This window comes from Seriola lalandi, unplaced genomic scaffold (genome assembly GCF_002814215.2).
Source record: "Seriola lalandi dorsalis isolate HSWRI2012SDOR001 ecotype SW California unplaced genomic scaffold, Sedor1 jcf7180002054661, whole genome shotgun sequence".
Taxonomy (NCBI): Eukaryota; Metazoa; Chordata; class Actinopteri; order Carangiformes; family Carangidae; genus Seriola; species Seriola lalandi.
The window spans coordinates 5,001-24,171 of NW_019525214.1; the positions used below are offsets into that span (position 1 = coordinate 5,001).

A 19,171-nucleotide genomic window follows, 5' to 3' on the forward strand; every position below is an offset into this window, starting at 1 on the left:
GACATGAAAACGATCAACTGATTAAACGTTAAATGACTTTTTCATTGATTTGATTCAGTTTTTACATTTAAAATAATCAGAGACATTTTCACGTCTCTTTTATCATTATTATTTATGATTCTTATTATTATGACATTAATTATCAGCTGAGACACGTCAGGGTCGACACACACCTCAAGAACAATTAGAAACTGAAGAATTAAAACGTGTTAATTAAGAACAAACAAAAATCGTTGCTGGAAAACCCTCAAACAGCTTTTATACATTTATATGACTGATCATTATTCAAATAATAATAATAATAATAATAATGAGAAATTTGAGGAATAAAAATCTGAATAAACTATTGATTTGAGGAGTTTTCAGTTTGTCCTGAAGGTGGCAGCAGAGAGAACGATCTCAGGTTCATCAACTAAACAAGGATGTAAATAAACTGTTATTTTATTCTATTTACATAAATTTGTATCATCACATAAATAATACATTATGATTAAATTGGTTTCCAAAATAAGATCAGTGTACCAAAATAAAAGCCGCTTAAATTGCCGCATTATAATGTACTAAAACAATCATCTATAATTTAATTGATCGTGTTCTGAAACTTTTTGATACATTTTGTTATTATATAAAAAATGTAAAAAAAAAAACCTTTTAACTCAGTAAATAAAATTTAATTTCTATCTTTCTATTTCTAAAGAGAAATGACGTTTACTGCATTATCTTTCATTCACGAGTTCTAGTGTCTTTTGGGAAAATTTCCCATAAGGCCTTGCTCTTCACAGGCGTGAACTGCATTCATGTCAGTTCAGGGTTACCATAGTAACCAACGTCACCCAAGAACAGGCTTCATGTTTTCAGAAAGACAGAAAAATGCAGAATTATAGATCCTGAGTTTAATATTATCATTAATATTTATAAAAAACTTTCCCTGAAGATAGAAAAGTCTTTTTCATGTTCGTAGTGCAACATTTATTTATTATTGTTATTACAGAAAGCACAATTCTCACTTCCTGGTTTGATTTAAATGCATTATATTAAAGTAATATTTCATTTTTTTTTCCATCCAAAAAAATGTAAAAGAACATTAAGTTTTAACAGACGCTCGTCTTTTCATCATCTTCAGAAAGAACATCGTATCCTGACAATAAACCAGAAACAAAGTGCAGTCGCCTCCCTGTTTTCACAGTTTCATCAGTCCCTGAAAACTTTATGTCCAAAATGTCAAACGTGTTCAACCTCCAGAAAGTCCAAAACAGGAAGAAGAATCAAACATCAACACAACGCTCAGCTTTTAAATGTTTCAAAAACATCAGGTGCTGCTCCTTTAAAAGACAAACACAACATTTACATTTACATCTGTTATATATTCTATTACTTCACTGTCAGTGTCTCACCTCCCGTGTTGCTGCTGCTGCTGCTGTTAGTGGCTGGAGAGGAATTTCCACATCCCATCTCTCATCCGACTGAAAACCTCAGAGAAAAGAAAAGAGAAGGACAAAAACAAACAAGAGAAAGAAAGAGGATGAAAACGTCTTTTCCCTCCACTTCTCTCTGTTTGTTTCCACTGCAGCTCTCGGCATGAAGAGAGGATTAAAACGACAGCAAGAGAGAAGAGGAGGAGGAAACTGAAGGAAAGAGAGAGGGAGGGAAAGTGTGTTCACCCCTGCTGCTGAGGGAGCAGAGTGTGTGTGTGTGTGTGTGTGTGTGTGTGTGTGTGTGTGTGTGTGTCTCGTGGTTTTAAATCTCCGCACAGTTTGAAGGAATCAGATCAAAGTCAGACAGAATCGATTTAATTGGACCGTTTGTGCCCAAACAGCTGATGTGGGAGAAGGGGGGGGGGGGGGGTGTTAAAAAAGGTGTGGCACAGGTGGAAACACACCTGAATGAAACCGAACCTCCTCCAACACACACACATTTATTTTACACTGTTGTCTGTAGCAACACACAGTAAGAATACTGCAGTCATATCTATATATAGATATATATGTATATATATCTATATATAGATATATATGTATATCTATATATAGATATATATGTATATATATCTGAGACTATCAAAAACTAGACTGTTTTGCAAATGTTTTGTTGGTCCACTTACAATATTGTTATTATTATTATTATTATCATTATTTAAAGGAAACTTGTGTTTTTGTGTTTTAGAAATCACTCCCTCCGTCCCCTCCATGTTTTATCTTGATAATTAGTTTGCAACATTAAAACAGTAGTCACTACAGCGCCCCCTGCAGGACAATTAACTTTATTTTAAATTGAATCAAATTGTGCAAATAAAAATAATAATAATAATAATAATAAAAAAAGACCATGTGCTGGTTTGTGATTGTTGGTAATAACAGACTCTGTGTTTCTTTCCCGACAGTAAAAGATGGAGGACGAGCAGCAGGAGAAGAGGAAACACTCAAAATCACTTTTCAATCGCTCCGGTTTCCTTCCTCTCTGCTGCTTTAGTGCCTCAACATAAAGTGACTCATGCTGCACACGCACACACATGCACGCACATGCACGCACACACATGCACACACACACATGACCCTCACATGAACACAGACACACACACACGCACACACATGCACACACACACATGACCCTCACATGAACACAGACACACACACACGCACACACATGCACACACACACATGACCCTCACATGAACACAGACACACACACGCTGCTGCACTCACTTCAATTACAGGGTAAAGCAAAGTGACTTTCAGAGTGTAATTGAGTGTTCACGTTGTTTCCAGCAGGAAGTGAAAATGACGTGTGGAAACAAGCCGAGGGTTTTCATCACAAAGTGCCTCAGTGTGCTGAGACATGAAGCATGTACAGGATGTTCAGGATGTTCAGGATGTTCAGGTTCATCATTATTTATAAAATAACAAAAGGCGAGTTTTCACAATTTTTTATACGCAACAAAAACGACTGTTTCATTCTGGATTAATTAGGTGGATATTTTCTCAGTAAAAGCTCATTATCACAATCACCAAGAGCCAAAGTGACAACCTCAAATCACTTGTTTTGTTTGATCAATAGTGGAACTTCAGGATTATTCAGTTTAAAACCAGGAAAAACTCCATTTTCAGAAGCAGGAACCAAGAAGACCGTGTGTGTGTGTGTGTGTGTGTGTCTCACTGAATCCATGGCAACAAAATACTTTGTTTACAACCCCAAAGCATTATGGGAACTGCAGCTCAATTCACATCCCTCCATCAAGCAGCTGAAAAAGCAGAAAGACAGGAAGGAAGAAAACATGAGCCGTCTTTACACTATGTGTTGAGGCTGTTGTTTAAAGGTGTAGTTCTCCACTACGAACACAGGGGGCAGTGTTGTCATATATTTATCTCTACTGTGTCTCATACACAGGTCAGAAAAACAGAAATAAATGTAGATGTAGTTAGAAGTTCTGCAGGAAACACTATCACCATGTTCCCAGCTCTCCCCAGATTGCACCATCTGTTCAATGAGGAAAAACACAGTTTCAGTTTAACTTTTTTCCCTCAGAAATGAACTCAGAGTCAAACCTTTCCTTCCACAGCAGCTCTAACTGATGCAAATTCAACACAAGGGAAAGATAATTGTAATTCAGAACAAACACACATTTATTAATTATATATTTTCCTAATGGAGGAACCGACACCTACCCATGAATTTGAATCCAGTGCTGAGTCTGTGTGGAGCTGAATGGGAGATGTGTGGGCAGACGTCCTTGAACGATCTGTTTCTATGAATCATAAACAGCAGGATCCTCTTCAACTCGTGTCCCTGCCTCGGGCTACCTGAGGTGCATCAGTGCTAACTCATGCTAGCTTTACATTCCACGAGTTAGCAGCTAATGCTACTGACTTTTTTTTTCATTTTCTGTTATGTTACTAGCAGTGTGTCATGTAGCTCAATGTTAACTTTGCGATACCAAAAGCTGCTTAAGCCTTAGAATCAGAGGTTAGGAGGAGCTAAAGCTATCTCTGTAACTGTAATGCCCAAAACTTAGCAGCTCATGACAGACTTCTAATTTCCAAAGGTCACACTGGCCAAACCTTAGAGGTTTAGCAGCTAACTCCAGCCTTACACTGTCGAAACTTTAGTACTTTAGCAGTGAAGGCTAGCCATTCATGTCCAAAGGTGCTACATCTAGCCTTGTATTAATCAGAGGTTAGGAGGAGCTAAAGCTATCTTTGTAAGTGTAAAGGACTAGACTTCCTAAAGGTTAGCGGCTAATGTATTAGTTAATGCTAGCCTTATAATGTCCAAACTTTAGAAGTTTAGCAGCTAATGCTAGCCTTATAATGTGGAAACCTTAGTGGTTTAGCTAATGCTAGCTTTACACTGTTGAAACTTCAGGAGCTAATGCTAGCCTTAAAATGTCTTATTAATGTTACTGGCTCTGCATTACTGCATTACTTAGCCTTAGCTTGTAATATTTAGAGGTTCAGAGGAGCGAAGGCTAACACTGTAATTGTTATGTCCAGAGGATCTCAGCTTATGTTACTTCCAACTTAATCTTTACCACTGGAACAAACTTACTGAGGCAGGTTTGTTTGTAGTTAGCATCTTGTTTTGTTACAGATAACATCAATATGTTTTGGTCAAACACAAACACAGACAAGCATCATTTCATCTCTGTAGTCACTGTAGAGAGACGCCGCTAAACACTTCCCTCTTTTATTCTCTGGCTGATGTCATCAGTGATGTCACTGGTCGTACCATGACTGTGGGGGTGGTCATAGTTTTAAATACTGCGTTAGTAAGAACTTGTGTGACTGACAGAGATTATAGAGATTGTTTACAAGATAATTCAGGTCTTGTTTGTTCTGTTGATGTTTATTGAAAACTTGTGCAAAAACTTATAAATCATTAAAATAAACATGAAATAATAAACATTAAAAATGAACATAAGCAGTTAGAAAAGAAATCATTTTGATATTGTCTCATAATGTTCTTAGAACTATAACTGACTCAATATGTAATAACTCATTGATTTACAGTCACATATTTAGACAAAAGTGAATATAAATTAAACTTCATGATTATATTTGAAATCATAATTTTGAGACATTAAGTCAGAATTTGAGAAAGTGAGTCAAAATTTTGAATGACCATAAATATTTTATAATTTACTTGACTGACAATCATCATCATCATGATATCATTTACTTTACTTTCAGTCAAGTACAGATCGAATATAAAGCGAGACCATCAACACGATTAACACATTACAGCTTCTCAGTTTTATTATTTTTGCTTTTAATATAAGATTTCCTTCGAGAACCAGGCAGTTTACATCAGGTCAAGTTCAGAGTAGGATTCAGGATCTACTGTGGTGTTTTACAGCGTAATGAAACATTAAAACTACACTGAGGTCTGACGTCGTAGGAGTGACTGAAGCCTGCAGTCACTGCAGTTTCAACATGGCACAGAGGATTTTTTTTTATGGAACAGCATTTAATATCAAACAGTACAAAAGTATAAAAACCTGATACTTGGCAAAAATAAAGTTTAAATGAGAGGAAAATGTGCAGAAGGCGTCTGAGTTTCAGTCCTGAAGACGACTGCGTTGAGTCTGAGCTGCAGACTGATGCTGAGCAGGACGATGTGAGGAAGTTCGCTGTGTTAAAACAATCACACCTGTTGTTTGGTTATTGGAGCTGCTGTGAACTTGAAACACATTAGTCTTTATGCTGTTTATAAAAATATACTGCGCTGTGGCTGAAGAGACAGATGGAGGTCACAGGTTTGATTCCCAGCCTTTTTCATTTAAACCAGTGATTCCAGCCCATTTTGGCTTGAGACCCTTTAAATCAACACATACTTGTTTTGGAAAGTTTATCTATTTATTTATTTTGCATAATTCAGTCGACAGGTTTATTTGTAATTGTGCTTTATAACCAGGTAACAACACGTTTGTTACTTCAAGGTTGACAATGTTTGTGGATGTGCTGCACAGCTTCCACCACCAGGTGGTGCTTTTGAGTTATTTTTAATCTTACTCAGTTTAAAGTTTAAAGTGTAAATCTATATAATTTATATAAATAATTTATATGAATTTAATATCAAATTCATATAACATTTGATTTCACATTATAACACTTATTTTATTATTTCGTTGCTTGTTTATTTACTCATTTGATATATTTCACATATTTTTACATTTATTACTTGTGTTTCTATTTTTATTGTTTTTATTATTTATCTTGAGAAATTAGTTTGAATGTATTTGTTGTTTGTTTTGTTATTTTATCGTTGTGAAGCACATTGTTACCTCTTATTTTTATTCTATACTCTATAAATAAACCTTAGTTATATTATCATTTATTTGTCTGATTTGTTTTGTATGTTTACGTTTGTGCTTGTGTATTTCATGTTTTATATCTCTAAAGTCACTTGAGTATTTTGTTGATTTCTACCAATATAAAGTTGAGTTGGTTTTGAAGCAGATGTAGAAGAAGTAAAACTTCCTCTACTGTTGAGAAGCTACAGAGAAACACAAGCTGAGGCTGCTTTGTTTTTGAGGTAAAGTGCGTAAATGAGGCCTGAAGACGTAAAACTAAAAAAGAAATTAAGTAAAAACCTAAAGAAAATTAAAGAAATGTGATTATTTTATTATTTCCTATCTTATTAACCTTCAGACTGATTTTGTGACCCTATGGAGTCTCAAGCTAAGCTAAGTCACTGGACTAAATTGTCCTGTAGGATATGAATGCGATGAAATAAGCAGAAATGATGAACGATTCTTTAGTGACATAAATCAAACGCACCTCAGTGAGTTCAGACAGAAGTGTAATGTGTGGCGTCACCAGGATCGCTTCCTGTGTCTTTATAATTTCCCCTCCTGGAGGACGGTTACGTCCTTTTCTCTGGTTTAAATACGAGCCTCTCTAAAAACAGCTTCCTGTCCCTGAAGGTGCTCATTTTAAAGTGCTCCTCCTCGCTGTAATATAAAATTACAGCCCAGCTCCACCAAACCTAATGAACCTTATCGCTCCTTCACATGCTGTAACATCTCAGCAGGGAAGACTTCTTGTTATCTCAAGATAAAATCCTCAGGCAGTGGAGCGTTTTCCTCCCATGACCCTTTAAATACAGTGAACTTCCAGCTGCCTTTTGAGGAAGAAAACCAAAATTAAAACCTGTTTGATCCTGTGAGGGTGAAAAAGGAAAAAGACAGTGTAGTTGCACTTTGTGTTTCTATTATTGTTGCATCTTTCTCTCTCTTCCTCTGTCTTTTCCCTTAAAATGCACATTTTCGTTGTGAGATTTTTCAAGATTTTTCACTATTTCAGAAATGTAAAGTTAATAAATATTTTCCCACATTTGTTCAGTACGTAATTTCACTTCTCAGGAGGTTTTCAAAATCATTTCTCCATGAGGAATAAGGCTCAGAGAGAATCACTATAAGGCCCTTTAGTCACAGCAGCGTTTAAAACTGCGAAGTTCTGCAGCAAAATAAACATATTTCACTGCAATGACTGCAACACGTGAATCAGATTCTGGGGTGAATGAATCTGTGCAAACGTTCAGTGTCAAGTGCAACTTTGTTGAACCTTGGACACGAGAATTCCCGCCGTGGAGGAAACAAAGAGTCTGATAGTCGAAAACAGAGGAAGCTATTACAGTATATCCTAAAGGCATCGACTTTTATATCCCGTCCCCGTATAAATGGATAGTTTGAATGTATAAACTGTCAACTTATTGTCTGGTTAGTGACCAAGTTAACTAGCTGCTGTAGTTTGTTTACACCAGATATTCTGACCTATAACAGGAGGGAAAGCACAGGTGTTATTAGAAACGTTAACTATCGCTCTGTTTCTGTCCCTGAAGGAGCCTGAAACTGAAGCATTATTTTTGGCTGGAACGCATCAGCAGCCCTGTGATCATGAATGTCTCTGACTGACTGAGTGATTATATTTCCACCACTGGTCAGTCGCAGTCTATCGAGCCGCTCTGGTTTTCCCTGCTGCTCGGGAACTGCAGTGAAGAGGAGGAGCACTTCAAATACACTGAGCCTCGCCTCCATTACAGCAAATAACCTACTTTGATTCCATGTGTCGTTATTACTAAAGGGGGGAGAGAGAGTAGTCATCGGTAACGAGGCTTCGTACTAACGACTACGACCAAATCTACATATCAAACAGTAAATAAAGCCGTAGTAAAGCTGAAGTAAATAAAAGCTGTTGTCTTTCATTTATGTGTTTGGTGATTTTGTCAGACGACGTCACAGTTATAAAATCAGGATTTGACCAGAGGTGGTCAGGACTGGGTCTGGACCTGGTCTTGTTTATTTACACCTGTGCTTTTCCTGCTGCAACGACCCAAAATGGCCCCCAGTGAAAAAGGCCTGTTCGCTCTGTTTTGCGAGGATGTGATGATGCTTTGACCAGGGCTTTACGCGCCAACCCTTTGTTCTCAAAGGAGACTTTTTGGCGGTAAACCCAAAATCCTGGCGTCAAAACGTCTCTGTAGAAACCTCTGGAGGACGACGTGTTCTTGTTCTGTTTTGTTTTCTTGCAGGTCGAGGGTTCAGCGTTGCTCATAAACTCTCCAGCACACCTGTCAGGTGTTGCTGCTGGAACTGAACCTGCGACCTTCTGCTGACCAGAGGTCACGCCGTGCGCCAGGCCACTTCAGTCCGTCACGGATCGGAGCGCCGCCACAAACCAGAGCGCCACGACTACGCCTGTCCACGTGGGCCTGGTGATGGCTCCGCCTCCCTCAGCGTGTAACGTGTAGTTACAGGTAGGGGTGGGGTTAGTTTGGGAGGGGTTACTTTGGGTGAGGTTAGTTTGAGTGGGGTTAGTCGGGGTGCGTTGTAACAGGAAGTCGTGTTTCATGGCGGAGTAGAGGCTAGGACCATACGGGACGCTCAGTGTCTCCGTCAAAACCTCATGACCCGGGTACGTCACCTGTCAATCAAAGACATCACAGTGTGACTGTAATGACACAGTTCTACCACTAGAGGCCACTCTGTGTGTGTTTGTGTGAGTGTGTGTGTGTGTGTGTGTGTGTGTGTGTGTGTGTGTGTGTGTGTGTGTGTGCGCTTACTGTGAAGCTGTAGTTGCCCGGCAGCAGCAGTCTGTAGTATTCTCCATGTCGGTCGGTTCTGAACGGACACATGTTCCTGCGACCTTTGACCTCCACCACTGCATTCTGCACCGGCACGCCAGAACTGTCAAACACACGACCTTTGACCCCTGAGCGCACACACACACACACACAGATTGAATGAGTTGATTATTAAGTATCGATCCTGGTAAACACGTAAACAGATCAACAAACCCCTATGGCAGCAGGTAGTGTATACTGGACCTCGGTTGTCATGGATACAGCAGCGTACCTACTTTTGCCATGGTTACTACATAATGTTCATGGCTTGGTTAGGTTTAGGAAAAGATGGTGATTTGGGTTAAAATAAGCAACTTCCTCAACATTAGACGATCTTTGTTGTCATGGATACAACACAAACAGCTGGTTTCACATGGGAATCGAACACACCGCTCTCCTGTGTCACGTCAACTTCCTCCTGACGTGGACTCTGTCTCTCTTTATACCACGTCCCTTTGCCCCTGTCATCATCACTACGACCACTAGATGTCGTCTAGCAACAAAATCTCACTATGGGTCATAACAACCTGCAAGACAGGTGGACAGACAGACAGGTGGACAGACAGACAGGTGGACAGACAGACAGCTACTGACCCAGGTGGACCTGGTGGATGAAGGCCAGCAGCGCCCCCCTGTTCTGGGTCCACAGAGCAGGAAGTTCTCTGACTGGAGGAAACTTGCAGCAGGAAACCTCCAGAGTCAACTCCAAACACTGAGCCCACACATAGTTATAGTCCTGCATCCCACCTACACACACACACACACACACACACACACACACACACACACACACACACACACACACACACACATTAAACACACCATCTGGAACAATACATTTGTCTGAAAATGAAATACATCAGAGAAAGATAACAGGTATCTAGAGGAGCGTTCACCTTTCATTATTAATTAATTAACTACTATTAACTTCTATTGATTATTATCAGTCAATTAAAAAAAGTATAATTCTAGATGCTCAAATGGATCGTTAAATATAAAAAGCCTTTAATAAATATGGACGACCAAACCACCAGGTAGTAAATCCACACACCTGTGTTGAAGTGTGTAGAGTGTATAGTGTAATTATATATATATATATATATATATATATATATATATAGATAGAGAGAGAGAGAGAGAGAATTACTACATGAAAATAAGTAACCTAACTCTGATTAATTATAGATTATAGGCTTTTACTCTGTAAGGTTAAACTACTGTCTCTGTTTTCACAATAAAAGCGCAGAGTTAATCTGACATGAATTCACACAGACAGAATGAAGCGTTTGAGTCCTTCATGCAGAGCCTCAGGTGACGGGTTGTCAGGTGATCGTGTTGATCGGGTTTCTGCAGCAGGAAACCAGAGGAGGCTCCCAGCAATGATTGATCGACCTTGATCCAAACACAGCAGCGTGAAGCTCTACAGGAAGTAAAGGTTAGAAGGTCGGGGTGGTGGAGGAGTGTGAGGTGTGTTCGCTGTTCACGCAGGAGGTGGGAGCGTTTGTCGATAGCTTTACAACCTGTCCTAGTGTTCCCTCTGTGTTCGGCTCTCAGAGCTGCATGTCTATCAGCACTAGGCTGTGTTCAGGTGAGGTGAAGGTGATTGGCTGTGTTCAGGTGAGGTGAAGGTGATTGGCTGTGTTCAGGTGAGGTAAGAAGCAGGGGCAGCGTGCTGACCTGCCAGAGGATACCACTGGTATCCGTTGGTGATGCCGTTGAGGAACGACGCGCTGTCGTCGCAGCGCTCGCCCCGGTGCATGGAGCCGTGGCTGTGGGAGTACACCTTGGCCAGGTGAATGAACACGTCGTTGTCGGGGGTGACGCTGGCTCCGCCCACCAGCTCGCTGCCTGGGAAAACAGAAATTATTTATATTTTTGTGTATTTTGTACTTTGTGTTTTTAATTTTCTAATCTTACACACAGCAGACGTTTAAATGTAACTTTATTTGTTCAACACATTTTATACATGAGGTGATTGAAGAATAAATTAAAGAATAAAATTTAGATTTCGAAATAAAAAAAGCCAAAATTGAATTGGAATGGAATCAGTTTAAGTCGAGTTTTCCCCTTGAGTTTATTGTCTTTCTTTAAGTTTGTACCTTAATTTATTCATTGTTTTTATATGTTCTATTCTTTAAGTTTTGTAAGAGACTTACAAAAGAGACCAGATTAAATAAAGGTTAAATTAAATATAAAAAAATAAACCTCCCTGTTAATGACTGACAGCGTCCTGCCAGCAGGGGGCGCTGTCACACCAACACCTGCCTCACTGACACTTTACTGTGAAATAACTTATATTATGAAATATGATAAAAATGCAGGTAAAGTAAGAAATTTAAACAAAAATTGACTCTTTTCTTAGACTACTTGCACATTTCTCGCATATTCTTGTTTTTCATACTGTAACTATTTCACATTCCTCCATTCATATTGCACACTGAACACATTTGTATTATGTTTATATTTTTTGTTTACCTGAGTTGCTGTTGTCGTACGGATAACTGGCCACCAGCGCTCCTCCATGAAGATTCGCTGAGAGGACGAAACTCTCAGTCCTCAACCAGCCAATCACAGCCCTGACCTGTAACACGCGTCACACCCGGGACGTCAGGAGGAGTTCATTGTTGGTTTTCGTTGACAGTAAGAAGAATCAGCTGTGCGATGTTTCAACATTATTCAGTTTTCTTTGGTGGTATAATGAAAAAGTCTTTTATTTTGACACTCTCATTACATTTAGCTGATGACACTTCAGCGCTTTTACTTTGAAGGACATACCTCTGCCTCCCTCTTCTCCTCGTCAACCTGCTGTTGCCTTCGCAGACCAGCGAACGCATCGGGAAAGTTCCTGTTCAGGTCGACGCCGTTATAGTTGAACCTGAAATGAAAGAAGAGGCAGAAATATTCAGTTAAACTCCGGGAGCCCGTTCGACAACACAACAGGAAGTGTTTAGCGTCAGACGTGAGCAGACTCGCTTCCTGTTCCTCAAACACAAATGAGAAACAACTATGAAACTTTGCTGCTTTTAAATCAGTGTAGATTAAACATCTGGAAACATTTGGACATCTAGTAGACTAAGTGCAGAAACCCTGAGAGGCAAGTGCTTAAATAAATGAATGAATAAATAAATAAATAATTTATCCCACCACCATTGTTCTTCTCTTGCCTCTCTGTTTTCAGATTAAAATAATTTAAAAAAACACTTAGAAGAAAACAACTCACTTGCGTTTCAGGATTTCCAGAGCTAAGTGAGTTGCTGACAAAATAACTGGGAGTACTTGTGTATTTAGAGACGCAGCAGCTGCTGCTGAGGCTCCCTTGAGCAAGGCACTCGTGTTGAAAACTGTTTCCCACGATCCTCTGGCTGTGTCCAGGAAGTGAATGCATCTCTATTTATACAGCAGCTTCGGAGATGAAGAGCCACAGAAGACTCTGCCGACACATCCTGGCTGGAGAGATGCATCTCTGCAGAGGCGCAGCAGGCAACTGCTCGGGGCCCCAGGCTGTTAGGGGAGGGGGCCCCCGAGGGCTGACAAACTGAACTCCACAGCAGTGTCTCAAAGCCGCTCCCTCCCTCTTAAAGAAAGTATGTGCTAAAGTATATTACAGTAAGTATAATACATATATACTATAATATTATAAGTAAGTAACATTGCACAATTTTTAAAAATGCTATATAATGCCAATGTGCAATATATTTTCAATACTTGGTTTTAATGTGAACACATCACTTATTTCTCTCTTTGCACATTATGTTAATGTCTTTGTAAATATCTCTACAAATGCAAGTACTTATGTACATACCTTCTTATTTATGGTTGAGTTGTTATTTTTCTACTTTATTCTATTGTTATACTTTATCTTCTGCCTCGTTTCCTACGCTGCCGTAACAAGTGAATTTCCCCAGTGTGGGATCAATAAAGGTTTATCTTATCTTATCTTATCTCATTGTTCTTTGTAATTGTGTGCGTCTGGCTTCCTGCTTATCGCAGTGTTTTGGGCGTTGAAGCGTCGCATAGTTTAGTCTATACTCGACAAACATGTCGGCCTAAAGCCTTTAAGTCCTGTTTTGAGATTTGGTATGGCGCACACACACACACACACACACACACACACACACACACAGACGTTGACATGTATTGTAGCACAACTGAAGCAGATCTGTTTGTTTCTTCATCATCTTAAAGGCCCAGTGAGATAATATAGAAACACATTTCCCACATGTCAGAATCTGTCTCTGAGTCGTAATCACAGTAATGTTTCAGAGTCACGGCTCAGGCGTGTGTTTGGACACGAGTCGTCAATAACATTCTTAACGTTTCCAAAAAAACACGATGGTCGAGATCTAACTTCTCCTTCATGTTTCACCCCCCGAATTAATGATGCGAGACCGTGGCGTTGTGTTAAAGGAGGAAATAAAGACCTAAAATGGAGAACATGTCACTGAGAGTCAGAGGAGTCAGAATAGATCAGCGTTCAAGGTTTTCTCCTTTTCTTAGTCTTATACTTAAGGATTCACTTAAAGTCAGATGACTGTTGCACAAAAGAGCTTAGCAACCAAAGTAAGGAAGAAAACTAAAGGGACTTTTGACTCTTAAGTGCAACATGGACGAATTTATGGGGATGAATGAAGAAAATTAACTCAACCCACTGAACAAAAACAGTAAATGTACCAAAATATGTGTGTGTGTGTGTGTGTGTGTGTGTGTGTGTGTCTGTACCTGCCCTGGCTGTACTGGCAGTGTGTGCCGGCGTCATCGAAGCCATCAGGGTTCATCGTCGGCAGGATGTGGATGCGGGTGCTGTTCAGTAACTGCGACGCCCAGGTTTCGTTGTCACGGTAACTGTGCACCAGTTCGTCAATTAGCTGGAGCAGGAGCACTCGGCCGAGAACCTGCACAGACACACACCCGTGTTCCCGTCACTTTGGAGACTTTTCCTAACTTTAACCTAAAACCTCAAACTAAGTCTTCACCCTAAAATGTAATGATTTATTTTACAGTAACTTGCTTTTAAACAGATTCATGTCCCATAACATGAATAATAATAATAAGTGCAGACACACACACCAATTCATTGTATTTTAAAAGTGAGAAAAGTATAAATTTAAAAGGAGGAATATTAAATATTGATTTTTGGCTTATTTTGATTAAAAAGTGAATGAAGTCTGGTGTTTCACACGAACCATCACTAAACTTCCTCTTGTCACTGCGGCTCCGTTTCACACTTTCATTCATTCATTTCAACTCAACATCAATTTCTTTTTTTTCTTTTTTTTGACATGACGTGACATTTCCGCTGGATGAGCCTGCATGTTCTGTCCGGATGGAAAGAGCGAGGGGAGGAGGCGACGTCGTGAGTCAGCGAGGAACTGAAACGCAACCCGGAGACGAGTCAGAGGCCGGGGCTGGTTTCTTTCTCTGACACCGGCGGCTGATTGGACGGGACGGACAGAATTAGAAAAAAACAAAAAACTTTGTGAATGAATGAATGAGCGCCTCAGGAGGGAGAAAGAGAGAAGGGTGGGAAAAGGTGTGTGTGTGTGTGTGTGTGTGTGTGTGTACAAAGACACCACACACACTCTCACACACACGTTGGGACAAGCTCTGCCTCCGGCCATCATTTTCTTCTCCTCGATCACTCGTCTGAACTGTCTCTCCCTCTTTTCTTCCTCTGCTGCCGTCACACAGAAACAGTTTGTGCTCGCAGGATGAAACTGTTCATTTTTATTATTGTATATAAATCCAATGAAAACGCCACTAACAATTAATGTGTCTCACTAACAACTATCGTTAGCCAGATTAACGCTCCACTGTTTCCAAAAACTTTTAAAACACATCAACGGTTGCACAACAGTTAGATCTGACAAGGTAATCTGATTGGACGAGAGTCACTCCATGATATGGAATAGAACAACACTGGGCCTTTTTACCACATGTATCCCTCCGCTTCACAGGTGTTAACCGCTAATTAGCGCTTAGCGGCAGTTATCTTTCTTAGATTGTAACAAACTTTGCAAAGATTCATATTTATTCCCATAAATAACATTTGATCTAAATGATCTGAATGATGTGGTAACGTGTCGTAGGCGAGTGTGCAGGTCAGGAACATGTTCACGTGTTGCTTAGCAACAGTCCAGTAGCAGAACTATATGTGTTGGCGTTGCCAAAGAAATGATAAAATAAACAAACAAATCATGATCAGTTGTTCCTTATTTAAAGAATACGGCGCTCGGAGAACTTCTGTAGAAGAGTTCATTAATGAATGACGACCTCTCGTGTTTTTACCTGTTGTGTGTTGTGAGGTGTGTGTTGTATCGTGAGGATCTAAACAAACAAACCAAACCAGCTGTTCACTTGTTACAATGCGTTGACTGTTGGTGGATTCTGTTACAACCAAAACATTTTGATATCTTTGGTATCAGATGTGGCATCGTCTCCCTCGGCAACCGACCGATCAGCTGTGGGAGGATACGGTGGTTTTTTCCTCCAAGCTCAAGCAAGTTTAGACAACGAGATGAAAGCAGTGCGCCGTTGTTTACGTTGCTGTGCATTAGCGGACGTCAGCTGATGCTCAGCGTCGCAGTGAGTGAAGGTTGGGCCTCACATGATCAAAGGACCCGAGTTAACATGTCCTCACAAACAATAACAGCCAGACGGTGTGTGTGCAGTCTGGAGCTGAGTGTCCTCGGAAAACACAAGAAACCTGGCTCGCCCTCATTTCCTCCTGACCACACACACACACACACACACACACACACACACACACACACACACACACACACACACAACGTGACCCTCACAGTCGATTCAAGAAAACAAGACGGATACTGTGAGCAGATAAGTGCTGAAAGGCGGTGGGCGCTCGCCGTTACGTCACTCAGTTTATCTGTGAACTTGGTTTTTCCAGCTGACTTCATTCGTCAGGTCAGCTTTTACAGTTCCTGCTTATTAGTTACTCAACTCAAAGACAAACCTTCCCAAGCCGAAGAGAACATGTTTGCTTTTTTCCCCGATGGCTTCAAATATGGAAAGTTTGTTTTCAGAATAACCGGGGCCATTTAAAAATGAGGAAATATTAGATGTGAATAAACTGGTTCAAGGTTTATGATTGATGACAGTGATGTGGACAGACATCCCCAACTACAATCACCGCCTCACAGTTGTATCCCTCCGCCAACCACCCAAGAAGAAAATCCCTCAAGGCGGTTTTCAGATATCACATTCGATAGGCCAGAAACATGCTTTGTGAGGTCACAGTGACCTTGACCTTTCACCGTTGACTATGAAAAACTAATCAGTTCCTTCTGGAGTCCAAACGGACATTGGTACCAAATTTGAAGAAATTCCCTCGAGGTGTTACTGAGATATCGCCAATCATCGATGAGATACCTCAGCCTTGATGAAAGCAGTGAACCGACTGAATGACATTTCCTTCTTCATCTAAAGGTCATGTTTGGTTAATGAGAGAGAGGAGTGAGCGGCGTCTCTGTTTGCACTTGAATTAGTGAGAGATTAAAGCTGCTGAGAGACTTCAGTTAAACAAACCCAGGATCAGAGACATTAGCAGACAACTCCAACTCAAACAGATTATTTCCCATCAAGACAAACTGCATTCCTGCTGCTGTTCTTCCTGAACATCTCTCTCTCTCTCTCTCTCTCTCTCTCTCTCTCTCTCTCTCTCTCTCTCTCTCTGAGGGTTTGATTTTAAATCGTGGACGCCGTTTGCTTCCTTTAGCCAAACAACAAGTTTCCCACCGGATGTTCAAACAATATATGTGTTAAAAAACAAAACAAAACTATGGATACGCCATTTCCTACACAACCAGCATAGCCAGAAGTATGTGGACAGTTGTATGTTGTGAAAGCATCACATGTGATTCTGACACCATTAGCATCAATCTGCTGTTATACCAAAGTCATTGGGATTCATCCTCTGGGGACCATGAACATCTGTACAACCAGTTATGCCATTCCATCCAGAAGACTTCCATATATATTTATATGAGTGAAAACTTTGGTGATTCCCTGACTGTTTTTATGTAGCGCCACCACCCACTCAAAGTCATTAGGGTTAATCCTCTGGGGACCATGAATGCCTCTAAAAGATCTCATGGCAATTCATCCATTAGTTGTTGAGATATTTCAGTCTCTGACCAGATGTGTATGGACATATAACATGTGATACTGATAACATGGACATTAGCCTCCTGCTAAACTAACTAGGATTCATCCTCTGGGAACCACAAATATCTGCAGATTATAAAATCCTTCACAGGATAAGGGAAACTTCTGAGCAGGTTTCATTCTCTGGGGACCATGAACATCTGTACAAAATGTAATCCATCCATTAGATGCTGTGACGCTCCAGTCTGGATAATTGATTTCAGATAACTATTTAAACCATTTATTCCTTACCTGCTATTTTAATCATTTAACCATAATTTTCCCATCTCTGCCATTTATTCACAACGTATTTACTATTTGAGTTTTTTATCTTTTAAGTTTATTATATTTCAATATCTTATCTAATACTTTTTGCTGGTAAGTTAAAGAAGATTTCACACCCTGTAAACTGCGAAGCGTGCAGTTCTGCGTTCCAGCTGATGTAATGTACGTGTTCATCTTAAAACAGTGTCACAGGAAATAAACTCAGTCACACAGAAAGTTATTTTCTGGGAAACTGCTCACACAAACGCAAACAGCAGACAATGATCTCTACACGACACCTTTTCAACTTTTCTACTGAGGCTACATTCCTGCTGTTACAATGTGTGTGTGTGTGTGTGTGTGTGTGTGTGTGTGTGTGCGTCTGCAGTGAAAAGGCCTTTTTCTGGAAGTTTCCTCTGAACCGACACACTCCACTGACTCTGTTTGCTGACTGTGTGTGTGACTGTGTGTGTGTCCAGGCGTGACTTGTCTATTTAAGGACATTTCCATTGACTTTCACACACATGCAGTGTGATCAAGCATTGACCGTAACCGGGGCAACCAGATGCTGGTCAGAGGTCCTTAAGCGTTTCCTTTACACTGTTTCTTATGGAGATTTATCAACATTTATTTTGCAGAAAAGGAGCCAGTTTATAAATTCATTGATCTGATTTGATTAAACTCTATATTTTTAATGTTTGTGTTTAATCAAACAGACATTAAACTCTTCTGGCTGCTCATCAGGTCACAGATTTTTCCCACAGTGAGAAGCTGAGTCCTGCAGGATCTGCTGACTGCAGCAGAGCAGAGAGAATGATCTGAAGAGTGTCAGACACGAGGTTACAGCATCAACAAAGCTGAACTTCTCATCATCGCTCTTCTGCAGAGCTGCAGGGAGCGACGAGGTCAGAGCTTCGACACCAAACACATATTAACCCGTAAATGTGTGAATGGTTTTTACATTGTGTAACGCAGATAAAGCCAGACGTTAAAATCACATCTTGTTTCAGAACGTGTCACTTTATGAAATTTGAAATTTGTCGGATCAGTGTTTTTTTTTTTTTTTAGGTTGGTTCTTTAGGTAACGCAAAAACTCCAAAGCTCCTCTCTAGATTCAGTGTTTGGTTTGTCCACTCTGGGCTACTGTAGAAACATGGCGGCGCTCCCTGTGTAGATACGAAGGGCTCGTCCTGAACGAAAACACAACAAGTCTTAGTTACAGGTGATTAAACACTAATGAAAACTTCCCTCTAAATCCCACACACTGGTGCTTTAATATTTGTAGGCGTCGGCGCAGTAACCACTAACCAATAACCATTAACCAATAACCAGCAACCAGTAACCAGCAACCAGTAACCACAGCCACTTGTTCGTGGTTATTCCAACGTGGATGTGAGCATCACTCTAATGTGAGTTCAGGAGACGGATAAAGGGTTAAAGACCATGTGACTGAAACAGGACTGAGGGTCAGCAGCTCTGTGAGGCGGCATTAAGGCTCAGTGCTGCTTCGAACATGCTAATGTTTAGCGCGTTCTTTACCTTAGTTTAGCATGTTAGCATGGTAGAATCTGAGCTAAAACAAAAGTACAGGTGCAGCACACCTGAGTATGAGGTTTGATTTTCCTGT

The 19,171-nt window shown here is 40.3% G+C and overlaps 2 protein-coding genes across 2 annotated transcripts in view; both read right to left on the reverse strand.

Moving 5' to 3' along the window:
- Positions 1 to 1,662, reverse strand: part of LOC111665931 (overexpressed in colon carcinoma 1 protein-like) — a 4,701-nt gene extending 3,039 nt beyond the window's left edge. The window contains exon 1 of the mRNA XM_087177916.1: positions 1,395 to 1,662. Coding sequence (XP_087034042.1) covers positions 1,395 to 1,452 — 58 coding nt within the window. The 5' untranslated portion in view covers positions 1,453 to 1,662. The remainder of the gene's footprint in view (positions 1 to 1,394) is intronic.
- Positions 1,663 to 5,223: 3,561 nt separating this feature from the next.
- cpm (carboxypeptidase M) overlaps positions 5,224 to 19,171 on the reverse strand; it is an 18,989-nt gene continuing 5,041 nt past the window's right edge. Inside the window, exons 4-10 of the mRNA XM_023421056.2 lie at positions 13,837 to 14,009; positions 11,893 to 11,992; positions 11,593 to 11,698; positions 10,795 to 10,965; positions 9,712 to 9,864; positions 9,058 to 9,206; positions 5,224 to 8,918 (exon numbers count right to left, since the gene is read on the reverse strand). Coding sequence (XP_023276824.1) covers positions 8,640 to 8,918; positions 9,058 to 9,206; positions 9,712 to 9,864; positions 10,795 to 10,965; positions 11,593 to 11,698; positions 11,893 to 11,992; positions 13,837 to 14,009 — 1,131 coding nt within the window. The 3' untranslated portion in view covers positions 5,224 to 8,639. The remainder of the gene's footprint in view (positions 8,919 to 9,057; positions 9,207 to 9,711; positions 9,865 to 10,794; positions 10,966 to 11,592; positions 11,699 to 11,892; positions 11,993 to 13,836; positions 14,010 to 19,171) is intronic.